Source organism: Geotrypetes seraphini, chromosome 8 (assembly GCF_902459505.1).
Source record: "Geotrypetes seraphini chromosome 8, aGeoSer1.1, whole genome shotgun sequence".
NCBI lineage: Eukaryota > Metazoa > Chordata > Amphibia > Gymnophiona > Dermophiidae > Geotrypetes > Geotrypetes seraphini.
This window is the reverse complement of record NC_047091.1, coordinates 51,096,775-51,110,769: the sequence shown is the minus strand read 5'-3', so window position 1 is coordinate 51,110,769 and position 13,995 is coordinate 51,096,775. Positions and strand designations below refer to the sequence as shown.

Sequence of the window (13,995 nt, the reverse complement as noted above, 5' to 3'; positions counted from 1 at the left end):
TTGGTGAAAGCACCTTCATCTCAACTCGTGCTACAAGCTACTCATCACACCATCTCTCTCCTCCACCTCCTGGGGTTCGAGATCAACTACCCCAAGTCGCATCTGCTTCCCACCCAGCGACTTCAATTCATCGGAGCAGTCCTGGACACCACGCTGATGAGGGCCTTTCTCCCCTCAGATCGCAAGCAGACCCTGCTCCATCTCTGCCGTCAGGTACTCATGCATCCCTCCATTCCTGCCCGCCAGATGATGGTCCTCCTGGGTCACATGGCCTCGACGGTGCATGTCCTTCCTCTGGCGCGACTCCACCTCAGGACACCTCAATGGACTCTCGCCAACCAATGGTCACAGACTACAGATCTTCTTTCTCATCCCATCTCTGTGACATCATCTCTTCAGCAATCTCTCCAATGGTGGTTGAACTCCTCAAATCTTTCCAGGGGTCTACTCTTTCATCTGCCCCCTCACTCTATGATCATCACCACCGATGCGTCCCCCTACGCATGGGGAGCTCACCTAGGCGACCTACGCACCCAGGGACTTTGGACCCCACAGGAGCGTCGTCATCACATAAATTTCCTGGAACTCAGAGCCATGTTCTACGCCCTCAAGGCTTTCCAACATCTTCTCTGCCCTCAAGTCCTCCTCCTGTGCACAGACAATCAAGTCGCCATGTACTACATAAACAAGCAGGGCGGCACCGGATCTCGCCCCCTTTGTTTGGAGGCTCTGCGCATCTGGACCTGGGCCACGGACCGCAATCTCTTCCTCAGGGCGGTCTATATCCAGGGCGAACAGAACTCTCTGGCCGACAATCTCAGCCGCATCCTTCAACCTCACGAGTGGACGTTGGACCCTCCGACTCTGCTCTCCATCTTTGCTCGATGGGGCACCCCGCAGGTGGACCTCTTTGCAGCACCTCACAACCATCAGCTGCCCCAATTCTGTTCCAGACTCTTTTCTCCTCACCGTCTGGCACCGGATGCATTCCTGCTCGACTGGAGGGATCGGTTCCTCTATGCCTTCCCTCCACTTCCTCTGATGTTGCGGACCTTGTCCAAACTCCGCAAGGACAACGCCACCATGATTCTCATCGCCCCTCGGTGGCCTCGTCAACACTGGTTCTCCCTCCTGCTCCAACTCAGCTCCAGGGAGCCCATTCCTCTTCCTGTGTTTCCTACTCTACTTACACAGCAGCATCAGTCTCTACTGCACCCCAATCTGTCTTCCCTCCACCTGACAGCTTGGTTTCTCTCGGGCTGACCTCTCCGGAGAATCTATCTCAACCGGTCCGCCTCATTTTGGACGCCTCCAGGAAACCGGCCACTCTCCAATGTTACCATCAGAAGTGGACCAGATTCTCCTCGTGGTGTCTCCGGCATCATCAAGAACCCACCTCTTTGGCGGTGGAAACTGTCTTGGAATATTTGCTCTCGCTGTCCAACGCTGGCCTCAAAACCACCTCCATCAGAGTCCACCTCAGCGCCATCACTGCGTTTCACGAGCCTATTCTCGGAAAACCCCTCACGGCTCATCCTCTGGTTTCCAGATTTATGAGAGGGCTCTTCAACATCAAACCGCCTCTCAAGCCTCCTCCTGTCGTCTGGGACCTGAATGTGGTTCTCTCGGCTCTCATGAAACCTCCGTTTGAGCCTCTTGCCACAACTTCACTCAGGCTTCTTACCTGGAAGGTGCTTTTCCTGATTGCCATCACCTCTGCCAGGAGGGTTAGCGAACTGCATGCACTGGTTGCCGACCCACCTTTCACTGTTTTTCACCATGACAAGGTTGTTCTGCGTACCCACCCTAAATTCCTTCCCAAGGTGGTCTCAGCTTTTCACCTCAACCAGTCCATTGTGCTGCCCGTCTTCTTCCCTAAGCCTCACTCGCATCCTGGGGAACAGGCGTTGCACACGCTGGATTGTAAGCGTGCCCTTGCTTACTATCTTGATCGTACCAGAGCTCACCGAACAGCCCCTCAGCTCTTTTTGTCTTTCGACCCCAACCGTTTGGGTCGTCCTGTCTCCAAACGGACACTTTCAAATTGGCTTGCTGCCTGTATTGCTTTCTGCTACGCTCGGGCCGGTCTCTCACTGGAAGGAACTGTCACGGCCCACAGAGTCCGAGCTATGGCTGCTTCTGTAGCTTTCCTCCGCTCCACGCCCATCGAGGAAATCTGCAAGGCGGCCACTTGGTCCTCAGTTCACACGTTCACTACTCACTACTGTCTGGATGCGTTCTCCAGACGGGATGGACACTTCGGCCAATCTGTGTTACAAAATTTATTTTCCTAATGGCCAACCATCCCCCCTCCCTCTTTGTTAGCTTGGAGGTCACCCATGTGTTAAGAATATGCTGCCTGCTTGTCCTGGGATAAAGCACAGTTACTTACCGTAACAGGTGTTATCCAGGGACAGCAGGCAGATATTCTTACGTCCCACCCACCTCCCCGGGTTGGCTTCTTAGCTGGCTTATACTAACTGGGGACCACGCACTCCTCCGTCGGGCGGGAAGGCACTCGCGCACGCGCGGTGCGGCCAACTAGAAACTTCTAGTTAAAAAGGTCCGTACCGAGGGCTCCGTCGGTGACGTCACCCATGTGTTAAGAATATCTGCCTGCTGTCCCTGGATAACACCTGTTACGGTAAGTAACTGTGCTTTCTTCGTTATACTCAGGCGGAAGGATTTCAGCCAGACGATCTATACTACATCCCCAGAAGCTCCAAGGCTGTATCTGAGTAAGGAGGAATAGATCAGCTTGTGTCTCCTGACAGTTTGAATATATCCCAATGTCTGAAGTCATCTAAAGATTACATAGCCAAAAGAGTGACATTGCTGGTTTCCTTTAAATCTGAGTTAGAGAAGCAATCTATTCTTAAACTTTATTTCTCATATAAACAGGCTCTGTTTTGTGGACAAAATGTAAATATTTTTCCAGATGTCTCCAAACAAGCACAGTATAGGAGAAGACAGTTCCTATAGCTTAAGACTCGGGTCTTAGCTGTAGGGGCTTTATTCTTCCTTAAATTCCCCTGTAAGTGTTTGGTGACATATAAGAACAATAAGTATGTTTTTGTTGATCCATTTCAGCTGGAGATATTTCTTCAAGATAAATCTAAGTTAGATAATTTACCTGCAAATAATGCGATGGTTGCTAAGTAAGTGAAATAAAGAATAAGATTAGATATTTGCCTGCTTGCGGATAGAATGTATTTTATTTCTTTACATGTGTGAGCCCTTTATCAGGTATAAAACAGCCCCAATAACGTGGGCTAGATATTGTTTAATTTTGTGATGTAATATTTTCTTTGACATTTGTGAAATTGCCTGATTTTATTTGTTGTAATAAAAGAATAACTTTATAAATTATAAAAAAAAAGAATCCTTGATGTTTCTACTTTTAGTTTACGTTATCTTTGGGCAGAATTATTTTAACTCATTAGTGTTCTCTGACTTTTTCCATTGTATCGTTTTGATATCGTTTTTTATTGTCAACTCATATATAGTACACCTTTATATTTATGTACTGCTTTTAGCCATGCATAATTTCTTTGATTGGCTTTCAATCAAGTAGATTGGTTTCCATATATTGGATATACGAGTATACAGTCCTGGTTGTTCTTGCTTACATAAATTATCTCTTAGTCCTTTTTCCAATTTATGAATATTTCAGGCACCTAATGCACAATTAATATTATTTTTTTATATTTTTTTCAGTACCCATATGGTACAATTTTTTTATTTTTGCTTTTTATCTCCATTATTTTATTGTTTAATTGTTTTTTTATTGCTTACTATTATGTTTTTTCCCAGTAGATCCAATTTTATTTTTAACATAATAATATTAATAAACTTTTGATTCCATACATTTCATCTTGCATCATCTGATCTTCTGAACAAAACTTACTAGCCATTCTGTCACTAAGTCACATAAATACTAGGAGAAATACTATCTTCTCCGTGGTCGCCCCCACCCTTTGGAACTCAGCACCGAACTTGTTACGAGAGACAACAATCCTTGACAAATTCAAGTCTTCTCTTAAGATGTTCCTTTTTAAGGATGCTTTCCAAGTTTTAACTGTCCTTATAAGGATTTTTTTTAACTTTTCTTTGTCCATTTATTTTGGACTTACATGTTATTACTCTACCCTTTTGTTTTTTCTCCCAGTATCTTCTCTTTCCTTAAAATTGCATGGTAGTTCGCTCTTTTTCCCTCTCGTACCTGTTTGTTCAGTCTTTTTTTTTTTTTTGTCTAGGTGTTTTGTTTGGTGTCTACTTATGTTAAATGTTTTTGATATACTAGTTGTATTACCCTAATTTTAATTCAATCCACTTTGAAAAACATGATAAGGTGGTATATCAAATTTTTAATAAACTTGAAACATCCACTTTTGCTTTTATCCATCAAGCGGACATCATCCCAGTCAGTATGTAGTTATTCTCCTTGGTAATTTTCAGATTCACCTTGGTTCACGCACTACGTAAGATTCTGCTGGTTTTATCCAGCCTTGTTCATGTTTTCACATTTATATTAGCATCTTTTGCTCATCATTTGCAGCATCTTCTATTTACTTATTTATGTTCATTCACAATAAAATTTAGCTTTATATCGGTGCCTACACAACAGATGCTTTCATTCTACATTCCCTAGGACCCCTGAAGAAGGCTTGTGAAGCCTATACTGAAGAGGCTCATCAAGTCTGAAATCCCTCATATCCTGAAGTTCTTATTACCCGTGATATATATATTATGTTAAATCTTTTTTATTGAGAAAATATAAACAATTCCAGAAAAATAAAATACAGAAACAAAAGTAAATAGGTATGCCATGAACAATAACCTCCATAACATCACCCCAAAGAAAATCAAAATCCTCATCCCCTCAGGTACCGAATACAAGGACTCAGAAATTTAATCATTTCAAAGTGTTTAAGAAACAATAGGAGAGTTGGACTCTCTTATACTTTCCATGAAGCTTCGTCATAATCACAAGAACCTCTGAAACAAAATAGAGTATGAGAAGGAGAAAAGAATAAAAATAAAAAATATTTATTTATTTATTCATTCATTCCATTTTCTATACTGTTCTCCCAAGGGAGCTCAGAACGGTTTTACATTAATTCATTCAGGTATCCTCACACACACACACTAATCCAAACCATACGTACCTATCATTCAAACCAGAGAGACCCCCTGCTATGGTATTCATCTTGAGCCCAAACTAGAAAGAATTAAGGACTAAACTCCTAGCCCTAGGAACTAAGTATTGAATATAAGAATCCCAAGTTTGCAGGAATAGTTGCTTCCATTTGTAGTTAAGGCGGGCATGTCTTTGTTCTAAACTCATCAATTCATGAAGTTGATTCCGCCAGGCCCAGAAAGCAGGAGTGGCCGATTGCATCCAAACAGTAAAAAATAATTATTTTGCCCAGAACTTCGGCCTTGCTGACCAGCAACCAATGTCCCCTGGTAGGTATACGAAAAGATTTGTATTTATCCAAGAGAGGGAGTGGCCAAAGAATGGGCTCTAAGTATCTTAAAATAGCCCTCCAAAAAGCATGAAAAAACGAGTTAGTGCCCTGATGACATTTAGAGAAAACAAGAATCTAGACCTCCAGCTTTATAAGCCTGTTCTTGTGAGAAATATGCCCGATTTACCACTCGGTATTGACATTCCCTAAGATTAGCGCTCAAGGAGATCTCTGGGATACGAATGATTAAACCAGAAAAGTCCAATGCCTCAACAGGTATACCCAGATCCTGGCTTCATCAAAACCCCAAATCCCCATAGTTCCTCCAGGGTTTAATAAACATATGGCTCCATGCAACGCAGACACCGATAAACTACTGTCCTGAAATTGTTCAAAAAAGTGCCCAATTTAACTCCCAATTGAGTTTTCAGGACATCCAACCTTAAGGAGTGCACATAATGTTGGATCTGCTTGTACGCAAACAAACTACCTAACCCTGTGAGATGCAAGTCCAGAAAAGGCTCCCAAGATCACAACAGTCCATTGGAGTTGAGTACATGTTCCAGAATATAATTTTTTTTTATTTTTTATTCTCAGATGTTCAGAAGTTTCCTCTACGGATGAAGGATAATGACTTGCTGGTCACTGAGCTCTATCGTGATCCCTCAGAAGATGCTATTACTGCCCTCAGCGTTTACCTCACCCCCAAAACAAGTATGTGATAGAGAGCCAGCCACAGCCTTTCCTGGAGGTGTCTGTATAGTTGGGGCTTGGTATCTTGGATTTTAACTGTGCTTCTGTCATGCTCCATGCTTCTCTGTTTCAGGTGACAGTGGAAACTGGATTGAGATTGCATATGGGACCAGCTCAGGAATTGTCCGTGTCATTGTGCAGCACCCCGAGACCGTTGGGTCAGGGCCTCAGCTATTCCAGACATTCACCGTACATCGGAGCCCTGTGACAAAGATCATGCTCTCAGAGAAGCATCTCATCTCTGGTACCAAGAATCATCAGTGTGCACAACTCTGATTCCCAGTATTTCAGGAGGAAAGCAAACTGGTACAGAGAGTGTCAGATCCCTACTAAAAAAGGGCAATTCTCTATAGGTCGCCTAAAGTAGGGCGCTGGAATGACAGTGCATTAAGGCCTGGATTCTCTATAGCAGAGGTGTGAGAGTCCCTCCTCGAGGGCCGCAATCCAGTCGGGTTTTCAGGTCCCCAATGAATATGCATGAGATCTATTATCTTATAACGAAAGCAGTGCATGCAAATAGATCTCATGCATATTCATTGGGGAAATCCTGAAAACCCGACTGGATGGCAGCCCTCGAGGAGGAACTTTGACACCCCTGCTCTATAAGATGCTAATATTGGCGGCTGCCAATTGTGTGTCAATCACACGATGGCACCCTATAGAGAATTGTGCTTCCGTGAAAAATAGGCGACAGAAATGTAGGCCAGGGTTTTCTTTGTTGCGAATTGCACCTACATAGGTGCTGTAGGCCCCCTAATGCCACATCTGGCAGCCATACCCATAGAGGCTTTTGGCGGCCTAAAGTGCCTATATAGGTGCCAGCAGGTGTTTTAACGGTGCTGTTTTTTTTACTATTGTAAACTGCCAGTAGGGAGCCTAAATTTAGACACCATTTCTAGAATTTCATTCAGTTTTCTGTACCGTTCTCCAAGGGGAGCTCAGAACGCTTTCCATGAATTTATTCATGTACTCAAGCTTTAAGGCTCAATATCTATCTAATCCAATATATACTAACTTCTTTCTTATTCCTAGTGTATACAAATATGTTCATTATGAATATCCTGAAAACCATGCTTGTAGGAATACGCTGAGAACTACCAAACATACAGAATATGAAAGTATGGCGAGTCAGCATGATTTTAACTTAATCTGTGATGCTGGCCTTTCTGACAGAACTTTCTTTCGCTGGCTATGGTATATGAGAAGGCAGGATTAGATTCTTACATCAATTATCCTCTTGTAGAACAGCAGATTCCCCCCTTAATGAAGATTCTGTATTAGCAATTATGTATGTATTTGGTATTATAGAATACTAATGTAAACCACATTTATATGCCTAATTTTAGGTGCGAGCACTTAATGCTAGCTCCATGGCTGGTGTAAATGCCTATATCTAACTGCTGACAGGTATGAAATTGATAGTGTTTTGTAATCTGCGTACATAAGTGCTAGGCATGCCCCTGACCCACTCATGCCCCTCCCAAGTCCACACTCCCCCTTCCCCCCTTGGCAGATGCACATTGTGGATTATGTTTAAAAAGTTGAACTATATTTTTATATTATAAATTCTTGTGCAAGCAGAAACATATATATTGAAATAAGAAAAGTGTATCTCCTCCACACCCCTTTCAATAGGCTCACACAATACTTGGTGGTTTGATAAGGCGGCAAAAGCTAGTTTAGGGATATGAGCCTTGAAAAAACCCGCTGGGTGAAACATGTCGGCATAAGTGTCCCTACAAACTGACCACCTAATAGACAAAAAGGCAAAAAGCTAAGTACCTTGGTTCAAATAGTTAAAATAGTTTGACAAAATGTTATATATATTTAAATGTTTTTATTGAAAATTTCCAAAATAAACATCTCAAGAACAAGAAATGTCCAGTAGAACATAACAAGTGCACCCCACCCACCCCTCCGCCCTCCCACCCCCCACCCAAATTCCACTTTGCGGATATTAACCATCTTCCAGAGAAATGAAAAGTCATGGGTTTTGACAAAATGTTAAAAAAGTACCAAACTTAAAAGGTAAAGAATTATTATTAGTATGACCTGGTGAAGATATGATGCGTGAAGCCAGTTACTATGAAATATTTTGAGTATCATGGTGGCACCTCTGAGGGTCGGTGAACATTGAAAAAACCTTGTCAAAAGTGTGAGCCTATTGTAAGGGGTGTGGAGGAGATACCCTTTTCTTATTTCAATACATTGTGGATTATGTACACTCAATTTGTAGAATACCGAGTAAGGGCACTTACATGAGTACAGTACCCCCGTGAATGTTGAAATAAACACGAATACGGTTTCTAGCAGAGGAGACAGGAGTGTGTAGCCGGAGCGCCAGCGAGTGAAGGAAATCACTCGCAGTATGCTCAGACCGCCTCTTCCTGTACTAAAGTCGGGCCTCACCAATCAGGAGCTGCGTGTCAAAGCAGCTCCTGATTGGTGAGGCCCAACTTTAGTACAGGAAGAGGCGGTCGGAGCATACCGCGAGTGATTTCCTTCACTCGCCGGCACTCCGGCTGCCCTTTCCTGCCCGGTCATTCGTGGTTGGAAAATACCGCGAATGACCGGAATCGCAGACCGCAAATTTGCAGGGGAGCACTGTAACTGCAAATTAGCCTCCATTAACACCAGTTATAGCCATTTACTGGTTAATTGTTAACTTGTTAATTGGCATTAAATTATGTGCATAACTAGCACTATTTTATAATTTGTACATGTTACAGGTTAAATTGTGTGCACAAGTTTACTGAATTAAGGGATAAGGGGGTTATTTTTTAATAGGTTGCCAAACCTGTGCAGCAGAAATGCACATAAATTGCTCGTGTTTTATCAAGAGAACATAAATGCCAAGACAAAATTTCTCCCTGAAAGGTGGCTGCACACATTTATACCTGCTGTGAGGCTCCTGAATTGTTCTGGCCAATTTTTACATGCATTTGCATATCTATTATAACACATGCGCGTACGTAACAACTCTATCCCAGCTCTAACCTTGAGTGCACTTGTGGCTGGTATGAGGGCTGTTAGCATATTCTTTTATCATCCATACCCTGGGTACTTCTACTGTATAAAAACCTCTTTCTTGTATAAATTGCTCTTTTACATGTAGAAATGCTTCATAAAAGTATCCCTGTAAGTGTGATGTGATAGTTAGGATAGAAGGGTATAAGCATCACCAGTTAAGGACTCGTGGAACTTGCTCCTACCCCTTTTCTCTTGTGATAGCTCTACATCCTAATTTGTGCCCTCCTTCTCATGTGTGTCAGACTTTCTTTCCTTGAATTCTGGTGGTGCTAGTGCAGTGTTTCCCAACCCTTTTAAGGCGAAAGCACACTGAATCATTATCAATGGAGTTCTATGGCATACCAGTTTATATAGAGCAGGTGCACCCTATTGAGAACAAATGTGATTCTCTCTTGGAAAACATGACTAAAGTTACTAGACTTTACTAGAAGCAGTGACAGATTTGGGAAATTCTCTAGGATGGTCTGTATTAACACCACAATTTAAAGGGCAAATATTAAATCTTAATCGAAATCCTGATAATTCAGTTGGTTTTTTTCTCGCTTAGTACTGTGCAAAAAACATGATATATTTTAATTATATATTCAGCTGTAGGTATCTTTATGTGAAGTGGAAGGGCATTTTCAACATGACATCTAAATCTGAGTGTAGACATTTTGAGAGAAACATCCAAATATCTAGTAGAGAAAATGGGCATTTCAAACCAGTCCTCAGTGCCAAAAATCATACAAATGAAAAATGTACAAAAACCAGCCATTGAGACGTAGGAGGGTCTGGCATTCTTAGCAGACTGTCCGCACAGACAATCCAGCAGAACTGTGGGGCTCCCTAGGGGACACTGCAGTGAGAACTTTTACCTAAAAGGTCCCAGGTACACATCTCACCATAACACTCTTACATTGTATGGTGAGCCCTCCAAAACCTACTGTACCCAACTCTATACCTCTCCAATGGCCCTTGGCTTGTGGGTGTCACCTATATATCAGTACAGTAGATTTTGGTGGACTCGCACTTTCCATCACAAGTGTACTAGTTAGAGTGGGATATAGGCCTGGGTCCCCTTCTTTGCAGTCCACTGTTGCTATTTGGGGGAACTTCAGATGGACATAGATGTTCTTTATAGGGAGCTGTGGTTTCTATTTTAGCCATCCTCCTATGAACTCCATTCCCATTCTGGGGTTTTTTCTGACTTGATTCATGAACCCTCATATTAGCTGCAGTAAGAGAGGACTGCAAATCTTTAGATCTTTGTGATTTTGTGGTTGGTTTTCTGGTTTACTCTTAGGGTCATCTTGACAGATGAATCTTTCCTTGTAGAGTTTACTGTAGTTTTCAGCTTTTTCTATTTATAGACCGAGTGGATAGATGGATCCCCTGATGTTAAGAAATGGTCTTTTAACCCTGTATATCCCTTAAATTTATTTTGATCATGGCCTGATGAATTCCCACTAACTCTTTGATGGAGAGGCAAACTCAAAACCTCTAGTGCAAATTTGTGCTGCAAGTGGTTTGTGTGTTATCCAGTCTTTAAGCATCTGTTTTTAATTAGCTAATTGTGGTAATGAAACTAGGGGTTCACTTTTTCACACAAGGATATTTGTTTTTCTGTTGAACAAAAATGGCATTCATGGCTTTTCTCAGCCATATATATATATATATATATATATACATATATATATATATATACATATATACATATATATATATATATATATATATATATATATATATATATATATATATATATATATACACATATATATATATATATATATATATATATATATATATATATATACAAGAGCAGGAGAAGGGAAATTGGTGCAATAGAGGCAGCTGACATGTAGCTGCCACAGCTCCTTCACTGTTGTGCCACCTACACCTACATTCAATGGTCAGTACCTACTCCTGGGGTGTCAGAGACTGGAAAAGGAAGTGTATATATTGCACAAAGTAGAGCCAAGCAGTCCATACCCTATATGTTGCCTTTAATTTCCACATTCCAAGACTCCTGCTCTAGCTAGCAAAAGCAGTGCATCACTACCTTTGCTCAGAAAGGAGCTCTTACATGTTTAAGCATCATTACTCTTATTGCAGCAAGGTGCTGAAAACAGAACCCTGGTGAAGGTCTGGACATGAGCAGAAGGCAATAGTGAATTTTCTGTGGCACGCTGGTTTGAAAACACTTTTCTAGTATACCTAACCTTAGCAGAATGTCATAAAAACCAAACTTTGCTGTGGTCCTTTAATCTTGTATCTGTTGTATGAAAGAGCAACTCTGGAAACCCCAAAGATCCTTAGGTCCCTGCTAAACCTCACTGGCCCTAAAGGCTTGTCCCTGAAACCTATTCAGTGATCAGAATAACAGGAGATGGTTCTATTGCAGTGTGCGCTGATAATAATCATGTACGGACATGGACTGTGACCCGCTTCCGAGGGATGATCTCTACCCAGCCTGGATCCACCCCGCTGGCCTCCTTTAAAATCCTTTCTTTGGAGGACATTGATGGCCACACATGCTGCAATGCTGGCACTGACATTGGTAAGCTGCCTCTTGTTTCCAGCTTTGGCTGTTTCTTTCCTGTGTTCCTTTAAGATATAATCCTTGGCACCAAGAAAGAAACTACTGAGGTAGTTTCTGAGCCTTCTAGCAGCAGTTCCTATATCTAGCCTATAATAATGCAATGGTAAGTTTAAAGCCAGGGTCTGTTGCAGTTGTGGGATTTTATTTTAATAATTTATACACAGCCTAAAAACCTAGGTGGCTCACAGAGCACAGCTTTCAAGAGGTGAGCTCAAGCCTGAGCAAAAACATAAGCCATAAGGAATGGAAGAAATCTAGAGCTCAAGAAGGAAGCTAGAAGATAATATAAAACAAAAAGCAGCCTTTTCAAGGCTTCAGCGGAAATGTGCATTTTAGAAGTTACAGGTTTTCTATAACTCTGAAGCATGAAATTGCAGTCCATGACAATGTAATGTCATCTCAGTAAAGAATTAAACTAATCCAGGTGCAACTGTCATTTTGGCATGCTTTTCATCAGTTTGGGTGGACTAACATTTTTCAGTAATAGGAACATATGGTGCCATGGTTTGATTTGTTGTCTTTTCATCAGTGTGATACATGGAACGCGCTTCCAGAGGCTGTGATAGGCAGGAGCACGTTACAGGGCTTCAAAGAAGGTTTGGATAGGTTCCTAGAGGACAAAGGGATTGAGGGGTACAGATAGGAGTAGAGGTAGGTTATAGGGATAGGAGCAAGAGGTAGTTATAGAAATAGTCAGGGACCACTGCTCAGGCAATAGGCCTGATGGGCCGCCGCGGGAGCGGACCGCTGGGCGAGATGGACCTCTGGTCTGCCTCAGCGGAGGCAACTTCTTATGTTCTTATGATGAAGCTTTCCAGCTGATTATCAGACTGACTCATAATTGGCTGGATAAAGTTTAGGCAGACTGAGAAAATCCTGACTCTGCCTTGGACCTCTTCAACACTCATCGGCTAGGCAGTGCTACCATCTGGTTGATTGTTTTGAATATTGGACCCTCATTATTTACATTGGACTTCATATTTAAAATGATTTAAGTCACCTGTCCAGGCCTAGCTGGGAATTTCCAGTGGCACTTAACTGGATAGTGCTGCTGAAAATGCTTGGTTAGTGCCCAAGCTGAAACCGGCTATTTTGGGGGCATTCTGGCACTTAGCCAGTTAAATGCCAATAGTCAACACTTAACAGGCTAAAAAATAACTGCAAACTAGGACTGCATAAAACAGTCCTTCTTTATGCAGTTTTTCATAGTACTATTTATCATTTCTGTAGCACTGAAAGGCATGTGCAGCACTATACATATAACATTCAATAGACACTCCCTGCTCAGAAGAGCTTACAATCTAATTTGGGCAGGCAGACAGGACATCTTGGGATTGGGGAATTTCTAACAGAAGGAATGATGCAATGGGTATAGTGAGTTGAAAGCAGCTTCAAAAAAAAAATGGGCTTTTAGTTTAGATTTAATCCATAGCCATTTGAGTACTGAATATCGCAATTAACTGGCTATGTTTCAGCCAGCTCTCTATACCGAGAAATTCAATGCCAGAGGCCAGACGTGGCCCTGCATTGAATTTCCGGGTTTAATGTCATTAGCTGAATATTGGGCCCATTGCGTATGTTTATTCTTTATTCCTGTTTGGTTTATATTTTCTGGGTATTACTTTTTTAGTTTCTTGCTGTCCTTTTGTGAAAGGATGTAAATACAAGAAATTTCAGGAACAACTATTATCTTTTCAGGCAGCCTCATGGACTAGGGATTTAACTTGTATATTTACACTCCCAACTTCATATCAACAATTTCGACGTGCCTTAAAAACATATCTTTTCAAGGAACACTTTGGAAGTTAGAAATCGGATGTCTATTCATTTGTATTACAAGTCTTTGTGAATCGCATAGAACCTAATGGTATTTGCAGAATCCAAGTGAGTTATATGTTACGTTTGTTTAATATTGCAAAATGTAGTATTAAAAGGGTGTGTTAATCTCTTTGCTATAGGTCCTTTTGGTGAAAGAGATGATCAGCAAGTCTTCATACAGAAGGTGGTTCCAGATGCTAATAAAGTATTCGTGAGGCTTTCTTCGACTGGGAAAAGGTGTCACTCTGTTCTTCTTTTCTGCTAAGATGTTTAAGGGACTTAATTTCTTGCAAGAAATGCTCATAACACAAAACACTGACTTTCTGCAGTAGATTTCTG

The 13,995-nt window shown here is 41.9% G+C and overlaps 1 protein-coding gene across 1 annotated transcript in view; it reads left to right on the top strand.

Annotated features, from left to right (window-relative positions):
- The window catches only part of SHKBP1 (SH3KBP1 binding protein 1), a 99,371-nt gene that overhangs the window by 66,938 nt on the left and 18,438 nt on the right, over window positions 1-13,995 (top strand). The window contains exons 12-15 of the mRNA XM_033956109.1: window positions 6,069-6,185; window positions 6,298-6,468; window positions 11,641-11,796; window positions 13,797-13,893. Coding sequence (XP_033812000.1) covers window positions 6,069-6,185; window positions 6,298-6,468; window positions 11,641-11,796; window positions 13,797-13,893 — 541 coding nt within the window. The remainder of the gene's footprint in view (window positions 1-6,068; window positions 6,186-6,297; window positions 6,469-11,640; window positions 11,797-13,796; window positions 13,894-13,995) is intronic.